Here is a 17,932-nt window from a genome sequence, read left to right on the forward strand (position 1 = left end):
GCAGGGTTCCTTTAATTATGCGAAAAAAAGTTTACATTAAAAAATTAGCTTGATATCTCTAAAAATAAGCTCAGACCTTAGATTTCAGTGTTTTGGAGCTGTTTACCCCACTAGCCCCTAGAAGGATAGTGCCAAAATTCAATTTTCAATATTTTTACTGGTAGATTTAATCATATAAGAGATATTACAAAGAGAATCAGGTTAATAACTATAACAACAAGCTCAAAGACATCCAGAGCAAAATTTTGTACTGCCTATCTATAATACAATAAGTGCATAAACTACCCCCCCAGGCCCCCCTCCCTCCTTGGTTCTTACTACAATGTCAAACTATACACATTTTAATGACCATTTTAATTAAGCTAAAATTGAATGCACCCAAAATATACAAATATACCTATATGAAATAATTATATAACTCCTAGGTGCTAAGCAATACAATTCTAAAAAGGTATCAAACTTAAAATTCAAGAAAAAACTGCATTTTTAAAACTTGAGTATTTTTCAGAGGATAGCTCAAAAACTAGTAATAGTACAAAACCTTATATACCAATATGAAAACTAGAGGTTATGAGCTTTCCAATGGTATGCGTAGCATTTTTATACCACTTCTAGGTGCTGAGCAATGACATGTTAAAAATGTCTGTATATTTCCTTGCAGGCTTGCCAATGTGAATTTTAGGTTAAAAATAGCTAAAATCTTTTTCCCGGATTTTCTCCCATCAGTCTATATATGTATATATCAGAATCTGTAATAATCTCAGATAGCCCCTTTCAAAAAACTGCTTTTCCTTTCCGGCGACCAGTGATGGAGGTAGGGGACATTGGGCTGTTTATTACATTAGTCCCCAAAATTTTATAATAACGTTTTCTTATTCGTTTTTTCTAGATTGCAAAGAATCATGCTTTTGTGAGCTCGTGCGCGGAGCTGGATCTAATCAGAAGCGCATACCAGCTTCAACTTCAGAATGTCGAGGGAGAAAATATGAACTCCAGACATTTGGCCTCGGAGATAGAAAGGTTTCTAGATTTCATGTTATCTTTTTAAAAATTAATAGGATGTCCGTCTTTTCTGTCTGTTTGTGTGTTTATCTGAATGGAAGGAACTCGCTAATTGCTTAACCGATATGGTTATCCTTTACAGTGAAGTTTTCAATAGGTGCATCATAGGTTTATAACTATATTTGGTCGAGGGTATCTTTACCCTATCAGAAGAAATCGCCCCATTGAGAAAAAAAATCCTCCCAAAAATATTATTTTTAGAACAAACCAATATAATTTTCATTATATATGAACTTTAGTGTCTGCTGTATTAAAGAGTTTTTATCAATTATTTTCTGTGATCTTGGTTTGATAGGAGCATAACAAATGTAGCGGCATTCTGTGCTAGTAACTAAAGTTTTACAAATTTAGGCAAAATAAGAAAAGTTGCGTTAGTTCTAGTCCTAGACATTGACAACCAAAAGAATGAATTTTAGATCCATTGTCCTATCCCTGTATACCTGAAAAATATTGCTATTCAGAAGTTACAACCTGGTATCTGAGAAGCTGGCCAGTGTGACGGGCAGGTATGAGAGGGAGAGCCAGGAGATTATCCAGCTGCACGACCTGGCACAGCTGGCCACCAGTGGCGTACTCAGTGAATCTAAGGAAATTGGTTATATGTTTCATTTGTAAACAAGACACTTTTTCCATTAGCTACGCACGTGTCAGTGAACTTTGTCTGAAATGTCTAACTTTGCTGTTTTTTGGAATGGATTTACATTCACTTCGATCTGTCACTAGATTTTTATACTCTTAGTTTATTGTTAGTTTGACCTTCGCAAGAATTTGATTTAAGTGTAATAATGGATAATGATATTATTACTTGGATCTTACAGCAGATTATCATGAACACTAATAAAATGAAATTTGTAGCTGGCTAAAATAACGATCCCTTATCATCCCCTTTTACCCCATCCCCTCCCCTAACACTGAAAGGACTAACTGACCAATAAATAATGTCCATGTTAGCAACCTAAATTGACAAGTTTTTTGTTACCATGTGCATTTTTATTTTTGCACTGTTTTTTTCAAGTTTCCAAAATTCCTAAGTTACGAAGTCTCCAAAAAAAAGATCCCCTTAGGTATTCTTTAAAAAAAACAGCAATATATGAATGATGAATTGTATATGACCTAAATCTTGAACCAGAAATATCTGCCGCCGGAATATTGGCAGAAAAAATTTGGCGAACTAGCAGACAAACTGAGATCGAAAAAGGAAGAACGAGTAAGCGTCAACGTTTGGAAGGTATTGTACTTAAATATCTTAGTAGCAAAACTACTCTATAGTTCACAATATCTGTTTGTCTCTAACTTTCTGGGAAATTGGATAAACCTTGTTGCTAAGATGTATGGGTGATTTTTTTTTGAGAATATCCCCTTGGCCATTAGAATCTATTCCGCAATTCAGCCGGTTCTTATGTCTTGAGTTGTGTTTTAAATACTGCACTCATTTGAGCAGTGTTGCGGATCTGGATCCGGAACCGGATCCGCAAGGATCCGCATTTTTTTGAGTCCAAGGATCCGGATCCTAGGTAATAAATTTATGGAAAAATCTACCTAAATTTATATTAAATAGTCACATTCTCGTGATGAGAGCCAATCTTTAAGGTTTAGGTTCAGACTTGAAAATTAAAAGTATTTTTGACTTCGAGATTAGAGAATAAATATTTTTTGAAAAAATTTGGTGATTTTATTTTTATTGTCAAGGATCCGGATCCGCACTTACCAAATTTGGAGGATCCGGATCCTCAATCAATGCGGATCCGCAACACTGCATTTGGGACAGAGTTTCTAAAACAGCTTTTGGCTATTTTATGTATTTTGTATTCTGTTATTCAATGTTATGCGCTTTATCCGTACCTATTTGAAACTATTTTATAAATCAAATTGTTTATTATGTTTTGCTTTATATGGATTCTGTTATCTTTGTGATTTATTTAAAAAGCGAGGCTTTTCTATAATGGGTCAATCCGTAATGGTTTGCTTTTATCGTTATTTTAGGCATAATATGATAGTCCTATCGTTTTCAAGTAAATATGTAAGTATGCTCATTTTTAAATAACGTTTAATATAAAATTTCGTTGATACTTAATTATTTATGTTAATGTTCGTTTGTCTAACAACTTAGCATGTTTAACTTCGCTTTTATGGATTTTGTCATCCTTGTTAATTTTGATATAAATTGAACATTTACCTTTAATTACCTCGTACGGGCGGGATTGCATTCAAGGACCTTATCGACTTGATGTACTGTCCAGGTCCTGGTCCAGCAATCCAGGAGAACTAAGGATGACTGTTACGCACCCTTATCTGTCCAAACACCCAAGGATATTAGGTTAAGTAACATCCAACAGACAACCAACTCTCTGTGATGCACGACCTTTGTCTGAGAAGTCCAAACTGTGCATGGAAACAAGTTGCGCCTGTTTTGGGCCAAGGCATTCCCCCTACTCTAACTATTTATGTCGCGCATCTGACATAGTAGCAGTAGGAACCATTTTTAACGTCTTTAGTTATGACGCGGTGTTGGACCGAGATTCGAACCTATCACCTTCCCGACGATGAGCGGATGCGCTACGTGTTGAGCCACGGTCGCGGGTTATAAATTGAACATTATTAGGCCTACATAGACGACTGTGCTGACCAAATCAAGAAATACGGAATCAAACCAGACCTTGGCAAAAAAATTGATGATGAAAATAAAAGATTAGAAAAGGCCAGACAAGAACTGAAATCTTTAACAGCTAAGGTAATAAATCCTGGCAAGGTTTTTTTGTCCGTTAAAATTACGCTAACCACCAAGCCGATTGAGCTCTACATATATTAGAGTTAAGGCTATTTTCTCCCCTCCATTCCTAGGTGCTCGGGGCAAAGGCTTTGTAAATATTAAAGGGCAATAGGATTAATATAGAGATCCCGTAATACCCGGCAAGCTTTGCAGCTTAGGTTCCATCTCTGGTAAGTGCTTTGTACGAATTAAACTACATAATATTTAACCTTAAACGTACAAAGTACTGGCAGTATCGGAGATAGACCCTATGTTATGTAGTAAAGCATGTTATAAAGTTTCTATAGACACATAAAAATAAATTCTTGCCCATGTGAGGTCAAATCTTAGTAAGGTAATTTCTGCCGTTTTTAGGAAAAACTTTTTTTTACATGATCTAGCTTCCTATCACCGGTTTTTAAGATAACGATAAACAATTTATCTTACTTTATGTACATACTTTTATTCCTCTTTCTTACAAATGTTCATTTCAAAAAACAAAAAGACTGGCTTGCAATCCTTTACACCATAGACTCTTTTTTTTTCACTCTTGCTTAGTCTAACATTGTAGCGCGCTTGTAGTATTTTTGCAATAATTCTTTGTTTACTTCCTCTTTAAAGGGGGAAGAAAAGGATATTGTGTTTTACTTATCATACGCTTTAGTATTTACCAACTGGAAACTGCTTTTTTTTACAAGTTAACTTATCTGTGCTTATTACTTTTAGAAAGCTGGCAAGCTTATTGAGCTGTCCGGACTACGAAATGGCTGGATCAAGGATATAAATAGCCTGGTCAGAAAGGTGGATGATAAGTTTTCTCAAATGATGTCAATGCTGGACTATTCTGGTATGGTAGAACTACAGGTATGAACATACATGCAGTACTTTTTAGCTCCGCAGTTGCGCTATGTGGCCCCTCTCCTCCTTTTTAGTGGTTGACCCCTTCCTGTGTAGAGAGTAATCCCACCTTTTAATTGCGGCCTTTCATAAGGAGGACAAAAGTTGGGTTTCACTTGGGTTGTAAAAACCCAATTAATGTGTGTATGGGTATTAAAAGCCTGGTAAGGGAATTATTAATATAAAAAATAATGGCCATGCTTAACATTTCTGTTGTTTTATTCAAAATGCCTAGTCAATCATAGACCCTCCCCCAACTTATTTTAAAATAAATTGAAAATATGAGGGATGGGGGAGAGGGTGAGGTTAGTTTTATTGTTTCTTTGTGTTTCACTTTTGGTCAGGTTAAGTTTGGAAGATGGTATACTTTAATTTATCATAAAAAAGGATACATAGGACACAAGAATTATTGGGGTAATCCTGAAGTATTAATAATATTTGTCCAAATTTACCTGTGCTGTATTACGAAGTTATATTTTTTTCAGGAAGGACTGGACAACGATCCCTTGGACATGAAGAATTATGGAATCAAAATCATGGTTAAGTTTAGGTTAGTATTAGTTTGAAAAAAAACTATATTTTGGATGTTGCACTATATTTTCATGTACTATGATTAAGTGATGCTTGCAGCTGGCTAAAATAACTTATACCCCCTTTACCCCATCCACTCCCCTTCTACTTGATGAAAGGATTGACCAATAAATGAGGTCCATATTAATAAGCAAGCTTATTTAACGATAGATTTTCCCCTGTCAATAATCCACTTAAATTCTATACTCATAAACTTAAAACTTTATATTTTTCTATCAAAATAATGTCCTTACTCATTAATTCAAAATTTAACCCAGTTTTTCTAGATCTGGCGACGATTTTGTGGAGTTGACAAAGGGCACTCAGTCGGGGGGTGAGAAATCTGTTACAACAGCTGTTTATATGATGGCTTTACAAGGTAGTAAATAATGTTGTTTATTATCATTGGGGTTGTATATTAAATTATCGACTTTTTTAGTATAATTAAATCTTGTATATTTTCAAACAAACTTATGTACAGAAAGGACCATAGTAGGTTGACAAGGATTAGATGTAAATGATCGAAATATATTCCTACTATTGAGCTATGTATTTTTTTGTGGATAGTCTCAACATTAGTGCCGTGTAATGTTCTATCTGTATATTTTATTTAGGTTTAACGCAAGTACCATTTCGTTGTGTGGATGAGATAAATCAAGGTAAGACTATTTATTATTGTTATAGAAGGCTTGAATTATAAAGTAAGGAGACTATGCACGAACTACGGCTAGTGTTTTTAAGCAACTTCCAGCACACGGTTGGACCCTCAGATGTCAAAACTTTATTTTAGTGTTTGGCCAAAATGACTTTGCAATTGTATCTGTAAGTACGTCTAATAACACCCTTTGCTATTTTTAAAATCCTAGAAAATTTTTTTTGCAAGAAAATTGCATAAATTCGCAACCTTTTTTAGAACCACTACATAACTCGAGTTTTAAAACTTTTTATATAAAATCCTTTTTACAAAAAATATCAATAATTACTTAAAATTAAACCTGAAAGAAAAAAAATCTCATTACACGTGTTAATTTGCATGTTTTAGGTCTTTTTTTGAGGAAAGTATAACTTACACATTTTTGACAATAATTATATTTTTTTAACATTTCAAAGTAAAATATAATAAAACTTAAACGATTTTTCTTGAATTATCAGTTGAAAATTTCATCAAACATGCAATTTAAGTGATGAAAATTTAATAAAATCATTTTTTGAATGTTTAGAATTACCAATTTTCTACATTTAAAACAAAATGTTAACAAAATTTAAAAACATTTTAACATATAACTTCAAAAATCAATAACATTTTATAAAAAGATGTTTCAAAAAATAAATCATTAAAAGGTATTAAAATGCATTTCAAATTACTTAAAATTAAAACGAGAACATCTTTTTACATTGTATTCTGTGTAATAGAGTTTAAATGACATGATTAGTGAATGAAATATTTCCTAAACTCATTAAGCCTTTTTGTGACTATATTAAAAATAATTTATTTTGTTTTATATTGTTTTTTTATTCAAATATTTGACAAAATTTTCCCTACGTCAATAAAATAAAGTCAGTTTTTTACTGTTTCCAGGTTTTTCTTTATAATTATAACAATTAAATATAATATAAATCTTCATTATCTTTTATTTGAATTATCATACACATTAAAATGTAAAGTATAAGCTAGAATAGCACTTTTTTTAACGAATATTTTAATGACATTATATCAAAATAATTCCTCTTAAATATCACACAACATATGATTGGGAAGTATAGCCATTTCTTGGAGGTATAATATTTACAAAAATACCATTAATTCTGTTTTTATCAGAAGTTAAAAAAATTGAACAATTCTAAAACAATGTTTGGCTGTCTAGATATTGAGTACACTAAGACTACGGCTCTGTTCTATTGAAATAACGTTGCAAAAAGAGGGGTTCTGAAAGTAATCTACCTAATTATTTTTAAAGAACCAACAAGTACTGTCAGTATCTTTTTTTCTTGTAATCTAGCAGACAATCAAATCATAACACAATTTTCATGATAAAATATTCAGGTTTCTACTTCACATTTTAAAAAATATACTGATCAATAAAATGTTCAAAATTTTACTTTGTACTAATTGAAAAAATATGTTGTAATTCTTATTTTAAAGTTACATTTTTATCCCTGACAAAATCATAGACGACTTTTAAAGGCATCTTATCTAAACTTTTTGAAGAAAAACTTAAAAACGTTAATTAAGTATTAAAACTATTTTCTTCGATTTTTCTGAAGTTTTTATCGCATTCTATGGGTTTTTTATTATCATTTACTTATATCGAAAGTGCCAAACATTGTACCCTAACTTATTCATTTAATAAAAAACCAAGCGTGAGCAGTGAATTTGAATATTTTTTGGTTAATAAAGGTATCTGTAAAACAATTGTTTTACTTTGTTTTTTTGAGGAAAAGACTTTAAAATGTTATACGATTTTTGAAGAAATGTCATTAAATGTTTTGTTAAAATCAAAGTACAAAATAAAATAAAAACACTGCAAAACATCATCAAATACTATAAAATTAAATAATACATTAATCAATCTGTTTACATTATTATAATCTATAATACAATGTAGAACGATGTCTGTCTGAAGCTTAAGATCTCAGTAACCACTGAACTGATTGGGCCATACTTTTCAGGGAATATACCTACTGTTCCTGTGATGGTTTTAGGCCATTCTTAAAAAAATACATCTAAAATACAAAAATTGCGTCAAAATTAACCTCCCCTCCCCTCAAGTGCCCCTAGAGGCCTCTAGGGGGCGTAGTCTCTAGTTTACCACAAAGAAATAAGTATACCAAAAAGCTTAGCAGAAAATGAACCATAATCAATCCAGTCTGAGTGGTTACAGGAATCCTTGATAGAAGTTAGAAATATTTTTAAAAATAAGAAGAGTGATTTTTGCTCGACAGGCATTAACTGGAAAAGCACCCATAAAATCTTCAATCTTCTCTAAAATAACCTTGTGTGTGTAGGTATGGATGAGACAAATGAGAGACGTGTATGGGACATGCTACTAGATGTGTGTAAAAAGCACAGCGCTCAATATTTCTACATGGCTCCCAAGTTTCCCTATGGTCTTCCTTTCAATGATCAGGTTAATATTTTCAATAATTTTAGTCTGTTTTATAAAGCTTAGCTTTCCTAACTCAGTATGAAAGGTTAGGTACTGTTATATAGATATACTTTATTGTTGCCGTTAGTTTTAATGGATTTTTAAAAAAAATTATTGTTGTCACATCTTATAATTTAAAACAAAATTGCTTTTAAAACAGTTGTTTTGTGACTTAATATATAATATACATAAACGGCTTGATCGATCATTCTAAATTTCTAGGGGAACTTTGTTTTGATCAATGGAATGGAAAAGGTTCATTTTAGAATTTCAATTACATTAATATATATTTTGTGTCGTATTGTTATTATTAAGCCATAAAACAGTCCTGAATCATACAAACGCTTTCCTGGAAATCCATAAAAGTAAAATAATGTCCTGTCTGTTTGGACAGAAGTATCTCGCTGAACCAATATGGTTCTCCTTTACAATGTTGCTTTTCATAGGTCCATGGTAGATTTTTAACTATTTTGGGGGAGGATTCCGCCACCCTCCACAGAGAAATCCCACCCAGATAAATGACCCCACCCCCACTTTTTGTTTTTAAAACTAAATTTGAACATGGAGGGAGGTCGACTCTCCCTTCTCCTTCAAGTGCCCCTAGTGGCCTTTAGGGGTGTAGCCTCTAGTTATAGATAAATAATGAATTTTCTCGTATTCATTCGAATCCGGTGGATAGGAACCGGTTCTCATCCATACGAAAAAACTATGTCTAGCATTGTATTACATCCAGCTTTCTACGAATATAGAAATGTACAATCATAAGATTAAAACCAGTTTTTTAGCCAGTGCCTTCGGCACCTCGGGGCTAAAAAAACTGGTTTTAATCTCATAATTGTACTTTCTATATCCGCGGAAAGCCGTTTATAATACGATGCGAGAAATAACTATTATTGCAGGTTACTATATTAACGTGTAACAGTGGCCGGACTAAAAAGAACAAAGATCAGAGGTTCAGAACCAGGGACTTTGTCAAAATTAGTAGAAAGTTGGCAGCGGCAAGTCAGTCATCAAAAAACAAGTAATTTGTTTGGCCAGCAGGAATTTATTTATGATGACACTTAAGTCTCACAAAGAATTTGGCGCGAAAATTGAGATAAATATGGCGGGAAATATTTAACAAAAGTATAATTCAGAATATGTAATATTAACTAAGTATAAAAAGATTAACTTTTAATAATTTATTTTGTCTAAATAGTGCTTCCATTTAAAAATGGTTAAAACAAAAGTACCTGTTTAAAATTAATAATTAATAATTTATCAAACAATGCATTTTTGTAGATTTTTAGTTTTTAATATTGAGAATTTATTTTTGTTGAACCCAATTCAAACTACCTAAACTAAATAAAAATATATATTTTCTTAAGAAAAATAGGTAGATTTAAAGATATAGTGAATAATCAGAATATAAATGTATAAGAGTCAAAGCAAAATTGTAAGTAAATTTGTGGAAAAACAGCTTGATTCAGGATAATGTTTATGGACATACTTACATTTTTAGGACTTGATTATAGAGTTGCTTCACTTATTACATTATACTTTGTTGTCCCAGGAATCAATATACCAAAAATCAGATCAATCGGATGATTAGATCACATAAAAATTTGTTGTTGAAAAAGTAAAAAAATCAACATGTTTTAAACGGACGTACGGACATTTTGGTGATGGATGATTATAGAGTTGCTACGATTTCTATATCGTACCTAACTATTAAAGGAATCACCATGCAAAATTTGAAAACGATAGGACAATTCTAACATGCCTAAATTAACGAAAAAAGCTATGCGTTACGGACGTACGGACGGACCGATCCTAATTATAGAAAAGCTTCGCTTTTAAAAATGAATAATTTAAAGTTATACTTTAAAAAAAAATTTTGCCCAGGGAAAATGATTTTTAGATTTAAATTTGATTATTTTTGTATTTAAAAAAATTTGTAAAGAGAACAGGTATATGTTATTAGAACAAAGGATATTTAAGATGAACTAATTTTTGTATAAATGTCTAAGAATCCTTCAATGCAATATTTATACTTTTACTTGAATAAAATCAAGTTACGTACTTTGTTTTGAAAACATAATTTGTTCAGCATTTAATTTGTTATGTTTATAAATATATAAATATTAAACTTTGTAAATTCAGCTTGGAAACAATATAAATATCATAAAGGTTGTGAAAATTGTTATTTTGATTTAAAAATGTGATTATATTCAGATTTGATATTATTATTACAAACTTTTCAGATATTTAAATATTTTGTAAGGTTTCTTACAAGCAACAATGCACTAAATCTCAGTGTAGTTAAAATGTTGTGAGGTATTGGAACTCTGATTGGTTAAATCCATATTGTGATCTTTAACTGGTTTTAGAACGACTGTGATTGGTCAACAAATCTTCAATCTTATCTGTGATTGGTTCATTTTATTTGCAATCTTGTTTTCTATTGGTTGCTGTTACTGGAGTAGCGAAGATGAATCTAGCATTTACACACGAGCCTGGTAAGATAATTAGAACGGCATATTCATCATAACGTTATGGACAGACAGACAGAAAACACAGTTAATTATAGATATCCCAAACAGTTTCTATGTGTTTTAAGAGAGTTATACATACATATATTTAGAATGAAAGTCTACCTAGCTTAGGAAAATTGCAAGGAGAGAGGGGACATTGGGATGTTTATTGCAGTATTCCCCAAAGCCTAATGATAACTTTTTCTGATTCGTTGGCTTAACAATCTTAGGGACTTTTATTGAATTTTGTTTTGTTGGTTCATTAAGTTAAGTATCCAAACGTTTCAACTCCTAATTGTAATCTACAGAAGTGGTAATTTTGTGAACCATCATTGGGAATTTACATTGATTTATCGGCAATTGTCTTATCCTTTTAGATCCCTATATTTTAATGATGGGGGAATAGTTTGACAAACAAAAATTTGAATAACCTGTTAAAATCTTTCTAATTTTATTTAGGAACAGCAATTGAATGTCTGTCTATTCCCATAATCCTACACAAAGAACCTGGAGATGATCAGGTAATTGAATGTCTGTCTATTCCCATAATCCTACACAAAGAACCTGGAGATGATCAGGTAATTGAATGTCTGTCTATTCCCATAATCCTGCACAAAGAACCTGGAGATGATCAGGTAATTGAATGTCTGTCTATTCCCATAATCCTGCACAAAGAACCTGGAGATGATCAGGTAATTGAATGTCTGTCTATTCCCATAATCCTGCACAAAGAACCTGGAGATGATCAGGTAATTGAATGTCTGTCTATTCCCATAATCCTGCACAAAGAACCTGGAGATGATCAGGTAATTGAATGTTTGTCTATTCCCATAATCCTGCACAAAGAACCTGGAGATGATCAGGTAATTGAATGTCTGTCTATTCCCATAATCCTGCACAAAGAACCTGGAGATGATCAGGTAATTGAATGTCTTTCTATTCCCATAATCCTGCACAAAGAACCTGGAGACGATCAGGTAAATGAATGAAACAGAGAAGAATGACAGACAGACCAACCAAAACTCTTAAATTTCGTAAGAGCTTCGACATTTAAAGTTCAAATAAAGTTACTTCTCTTTAAAGTGCCTATCGAAAACGGAAATCCGCCTTCCTCTACTTGTTTAAGATTAGATATGGGTCATGGGTCATGGGGGGGGGGGGAGGCTTAAAATATTCTGTGATCTATAAACCTGCGGGGCTACCCAATACCCAATGAAATCTTACCCTACCTAACCCATATTGAACAATCAAACGAGAAACTTGAAACTAATAGGGGGAAGAGTAAGACACTTTTTAGCTCAAATAAATTAATTTTTGAATTTTAAGGAACTGAAGTGTGGATTCAAGATTGGAGGAGGAATTGATCAAGATTACAGAAAAAGTCCTCAAGTAAGAAATATAAAACTACACTAAAATTCTTGTCGGTTTTTTCAAATTTTTATTGTTGTCAATTTTTTTATTATTGCTTTGTTGGATTTAAAAAAAAATTACACAAATTAACTTTAAAGATAAACCAAATATGTAATATTGTTATGAAAATTTCCAGTATTACTTCGAAACCGATTAATATTCGCTGGATTAGAACCAGTTCTCAGCACCCCGGGTCTAACAAAATTGGCTTTAATCCTATAATTTATTCTTTTAATATTAAATATAAGTCGAGACAAACCCGGATTTTTTCGAATATTCCAGTTTTCACTTGGCTTCAGATTTACTTAAAATATAAAATTCATATTTGCAGGGGTATTCCGACAATGGTATTTATGTGACAGACATCGCTCCTGATAGCCCAGCTGTTAGAGCTGGCCTTAGGTCAGTGTTTTTTTATTTTTGAATTTTTCATAAAAAAGGCATAAAGTTTCCAATTTAAAAAATAGTAGCAAAGCTATTCTATAATTCACTTTTAAATTATAAAGCTTTTTTATCGGTTTCGTGATTTTCTTCTTCCTTTTTTAATATATTCTTTTCTCAACTGAACATCTGCTTTGTAACTCACTTTACCCTTTGTCCATTCCATAATTTTTTGCTTCACTACTGATGGGTGTTGTCTTCTTCGTTTTTATTGTTTTCTTGTCATTTTCATGGCTTCTGGGACCAGTCTACACTTATGTCATTGTTCCCGAAAGGGGCTAGTAATCATATTTTTCATTTTTTAAAAGGCAACAGTTTTCATGAAAGCTAATCTTGTTTTATATATATATTAGGCTATAAAAGTTTTCCGGAATTTTAATAAATATAATAGATTTGAAATCTGCATAAAATTTTAAGGAATTTTTATAAAATTCGTTTTTTGTATAATTCTTTATCTATAAGCGCAAATGCAAATTAAGTTAAATAATTTTGACATCTGTGATTGGTGGATTGAAAACTATCTGCGCTCTGATTGGAGAAGCTTAAGTGACGTACATCATTCAACCAATTAGAGCGCAGGTAGTTTCCAATCCACCTATCCTATTGGTCAAAATTTATTAACTAAAATTGGATTTGCGCTTTTAAATAATGAATTATATAAAAAACGAATTTTATAAAAAATCCTTAAAATTTTATGCAGTTTTCAAATCTATTATATTTATTAAAATTCCGGAAAACTTTTATAGCCTAATATATATCAATGAATATATTATTACTTGGATGTTATACCAGATTTTCATGTTCTCTTTAAAGTGAAACACGCAGCGATAACCTCCCATCCACCCCCCTCTTCCCCATCCCCATTAAGTTCCCTCTTACTGGATAGCAAAAAAATGAGTTCCATGTTATCAATCTAAATTGAGGACAATTTTTCCGCTGTCCTAATATCCACGTATATTCCATATTCAGTCTAATTTCCTACATATCGTAGGATCCATGACAAGATACTGCAGTTGAACGGGTACGACTTCACGATGGTGACGCACAAGAAGGCCGTGGCCTACATCAAGAGGCATCCGGTGCTCAACATGCTGGTTGCAAGGAAAGGAGTCACACAGACATAACGTTTGTAAAGACAGGGATAAGACAATGGACATTAAATAAATATACATACCCACAGATGAAGATAGAAAATTACCAATTACCTTTCTAAGGATTTAAATTATTGGTTAGAAAGTTTGTATCTTTTTAAACCATCCAAACAAGATTTAATATATATAACCGCAATGTTTTAAAGCAACTAATTAGAAAACTTATTTATACAACTTTGGGTATTATTATAATTTACAGTCCATGTCACCTCCCTCATTTGTAAAAGGGGTTTGTTCATGTAAGAGATTTCGAGTCTTATGACTGGAATTGCTTACTGAAATAGTCCTCAATTAACAAACTAAATCCTGGTAACTAACACAAAATTTAATAAGTCAGGGAAAAGGGAATGGTATTCTGACGAACAATTCTAAAGGAAAATTTTTCCACAGCCCCCTACCCCTTTCTTCCCCTTTCTTCCCCCTTCTTACCCACCCCTCTTCAGTTCCATAAAATAACAAAATATACCCCCCACTATACTTTAAAAGGTTTTGTGATTATTTTGTAGAATTGATTGTTAGAATAGCTACCCCTGAATAAAGTCAATCCCAGATCAGTACTAGTCAGAAAATAAGTTTTAAACATTTTACAATAACAAACTATTGAATATAGTCAATTTGATAGTGGCAAAATTATCATATTATTTTTAAAAAAACTATGAAAGAATCCTAGGGTATAAAACGGATTTCATACATTTTTGCATTTATTCATTAATGATTCTTGATATCATAAAAAAGAATTTTTATGGCCACCCTACAGATTTAAATTTTCTTATCTCCATAACTATTATTCGTTATTAAAATATTTTGCATTTATTTAACCTTCAAATTATTTATTGTAAAAATTATCAATATATTTAGGGATAGGAGTAAGTACTCTGAAAAAAATAATTTGTAGTACATTAAAAATACTTTTTGAGTATATAATATGCCATAAAAAAATGGGCTCTTGAAGAATTGGTAAAGTGGGTGGGAGTCGACCCTTCACTTTTAATCCAAATGCGATTTCTCTTCAGAGGATATAAATAATATAATAGTTATAAATATTTCCTGGATCTATGAGAATCTTCCCTTTAAAGGAAGACCATATCGGTTCAGTGGTTAGCAAGATCATTTGCTACATACAGACATTTTGTTATTTCTTTGTTTTGTTCTTCATATTTTTTCCTAAAATTACTTTCCGTCTCTGAAAAATATGCTAAGTAAATTTCTAAGGAAAATACCCAAGTGTTATCTATTAAATAATTAGAATTAAGATCATTTATATAATTAGAATGTTTTCACAGTTGAATATAAGTAGAATTTTGCAAAATTAATAAACTTTTAATCAAAGATTAGACCCATTATGTAGTGAACTTAAAGTAATAGCTCATCTATTATTAAAAAAAACACTTTTGACCAACTTCCATCCTGTAACAATGGATGTAGAATACACGTGGATATTATGACAAGGGATAAGTTGTCGTTAAGTTAGCTTGCTAACATGGATCTCATTTATTAGGTCAGTTCGCTCACTCATTAGAGTATGGGGATAAAATTGTTATTTTAGCCCGCTGCGTGTTTTACTTTATTAGACGAAAAAAAACATGAAAATCTGGTGTAAGATCCAATTAATAATAATATCTCTTTCAAAATCTAACAGAAAAAATCATCTAGGTATAAGATTTAAAATTCTACTTTTATTCTACTGTTCTTTTTATATCTAAGTCATTATCGTACAATTAAATTAAACGTAGTCTAAAGCTAATTGTCATAAAAGTCAAGAAGTATGTCTAATAAATTATGTTTTAATCTGATTTAATAGAAGATATTTTTGACTTACAAAAATCATATTTTACATATTTTTAAAATGAGGAGCAATTTAGGTAAACTGTATAACCACCCCTCCTTAACCAAACTTTAGATTAAAAAAATTTTCCAAACATTCGGACAATTGGGCGTTCAAATAGGACCTAGTGGTAGTTAGAATCAGTTGAGAACAAAATCCTAGCCGTTCCTTCTTGCCAGATATCGCTATTTTAAGATTTTAAGTAAAATTACACTAAAAATCCAAATACAAACTTAAATCTTCTTTCAATTTTTTAGTATAATTTTAGTGAGACAGCCCCAAAACAGAGTTTCTTTGCTCCTGTGGCCAAACTAACTGCCTGGAGATCCTAACAGAGAGTGCCTTCATGTGTTAACACAATTAGGGATTCGAACCCATTTCCAAAACTAACAAATGTGGAATAGCTGTGTATTACAGCATGATGTCAGTATTTTTAACACTGATAGATGGATGGCCAGCAAAGGCAAGGCCTATCCTAACCAGAAAACCTGATCATTCACCCACAGGCCCCAGTGGAACACCTTTGAGGTCTGCACCACATGTTTCAGGTTTAGACCCAATGGTGCCCTCAGACTCCCATTAACTCTGCCATTTGGGCCAAGTTTAGAGTGATGTTACACACCTGGCCCCTGAAATGTGCCGTGAGATGCTCCCCTGCCAAGATTAGCACAGCCGCCACAGAAGGATAGCTACAGGTGGTGGGCCGCATACATTTCTCAAGATGCAAGTTAGCCCTATTCTGATCTTGATCCTCCAGGAGATCATGGTAGTGTGCATTTTTATCCATACCCTGAGCCTGGGAGGGTTCTTTCTGATGGAGTTGGGGACACAGTTACAGTTTGACAGACCTGAGCTGGTGGTATGGATCAGTTGGGAGAGTAGCCATGGTCGCCCCCACTTACACTAACCAAGCCTGGGCCCTGGGTCTTTCCCACAACCAGCGGCTGAAGGCAAGAAGCGCTCTAGCCGTACAATTAACTGTCTGGCCAGGGCTGCTTTCAAGGGGCCACTGCAAGCCATAGCCCTTGTTCCCATCGAATTCCCTGAGGTCAAGGTGCACCTGTGCTGACCGATGAAACCGTGAGACTGGACAGGGGCTATTCTTAGTTGTACACCCCCATGGTGTTCAATGTGCCCCCAGGAGGTGCGACTGCATCAAACTGCCCCCCAGGACAGAGATGGTGGTCAAGACCAGGCCAAACTTCCAGTGCAGGGGCCTGACTATGGGGACCCCAGGTACAAGTTCAACAAGGAGCTGACCCTGCTTATCACTAACAGCTAGAGGGTATCCAGAGGGGCATGCATTGCCCGAGCCCAATATACAAATTACCACTGTCGTGCTGTAATATACAGCTATTCCACCTTTGATAGTTTCAAACAGTAACTGTGTCCCCAACTCCCTCAGAAAGAACCCTCCCAGGTTCAGGGCATAGTTCAAGATGCACACCACCATAATCTCCTGAAGGATCAAGATCAGGGTAGTGCTAATTTGCATCTTGAGTGAAGGTATGCGGCCAACCACCTGCAGCTATCCTTCTGTGGCAGCTGTGCTGATCTGTGATTGGCAGGGGAGCATCTGATGAACAGGGCATGGGCCAGGTGTGTGACATCACTCTGGGCTTGGCCAGGGTTAATGGGAGTCTAAGGGCCCCATTAGGCCTTAACCTGCCCAATCCTAGGGTGCAGGTGAACAACACCCCAGTAAACATATGGTGCAGACCTCAAAGGTGCTCCACTGGGGCATGTGGGTGAATGATCAGGTTTCTGGTTAGGATAGGCCTTGCTGTCTATCTGTCAGTGGTAAAAATACTGACCTCATGCTGTAAAACACAGCTATTCCAGGTTGGTTAGTTTTGGGAATGGGTTCGAATCCCTATTTGTGTTAACACATAAAGGCACTCTCTGTTAGGAACTCCAGGCAGTTAGTTTGGCCACAGGAGCAAAGATATTCTGTTTTGGGGCTGTCTCACTAAAATTATACTAAAAAATTGAAAGAAGATTTAAATTTGTATTTGGATATTTAGTGTAATTCTACTTAAAATCTTAAAATGGCGATATCTGGCAAGAAGGAACGGCTAGGATTTTGTTCTCAACTGATTCTAACTACCACTATGTCCTATTTGAACGCCCAATTGTCCGAATGTTTGGAAAATTTTTTTAATCTAAAG

At 33.4% G+C, this 17,932-nt stretch overlaps 2 protein-coding genes across 3 annotated transcripts in view; both read left to right on the forward strand.

Annotated features, from left to right (window-relative positions):
• LOC145315691 (structural maintenance of chromosomes protein 5-like) overlaps nt 1–9,699 on the forward strand; it is a 29,415-nt gene extending 19,716 nt beyond the window's left edge. For both annotated transcript variants that reach the window (XM_080155714.1, XM_080155712.1), the window contains exons 24-33: nt 890–1,020; nt 1,524–1,648; nt 2,190–2,290; nt 3,665–3,793; nt 4,538–4,675; nt 5,194–5,258; nt 5,566–5,657; nt 5,893–5,937; nt 8,285–8,406; nt 9,324–9,699. In XM_080155714.1, the coding sequence (XP_080011840.1) occupies nt 890–1,020; nt 1,524–1,648; nt 2,190–2,290; nt 3,665–3,793; nt 4,538–4,675; nt 5,194–5,258; nt 5,566–5,657; nt 5,893–5,937; nt 8,285–8,406; nt 9,324–9,449 (1,074 nt within the window). In that variant the 3' untranslated portion in view covers nt 9,450–9,699. The remainder of the gene's footprint in view (nt 1–889; nt 1,021–1,523; nt 1,649–2,189; nt 2,291–3,664; nt 3,794–4,537; nt 4,676–5,193; nt 5,259–5,565; nt 5,658–5,892; nt 5,938–8,284; nt 8,407–9,323) is intronic.
• A 966-nt stretch (nt 9,700–10,665) lies between these two features.
• On the forward strand, nt 10,666–13,944 carry LOC145315696 (tax1-binding protein 3 homolog). The gene is made up of 5 exons (XM_080155723.1): nt 10,666–10,922; nt 11,397–11,458; nt 12,264–12,326; nt 12,679–12,749; nt 13,780–13,944. The coding sequence occupies exons 1-5, from the start codon at nt 10,895–10,897 to the stop codon at nt 13,910–13,912; spliced, it is 357 nt and encodes a 118-aa protein (XP_080011849.1). The 5' UTR covers nt 10,666–10,894; the 3' UTR covers nt 13,913–13,944.
• Nucleotides 13,945–17,932: the final 3,988 nt, after the last annotated feature.

This window comes from Acartia tonsa, chromosome 4, assembly GCF_053477335.1.
Source record: "Acartia tonsa isolate MP-2025a chromosome 4, ASM5347733v1, whole genome shotgun sequence".
Lineage (NCBI taxonomy): Eukaryota > Metazoa > Arthropoda > Copepoda > Calanoida > Acartiidae > Acartia > Acartia tonsa.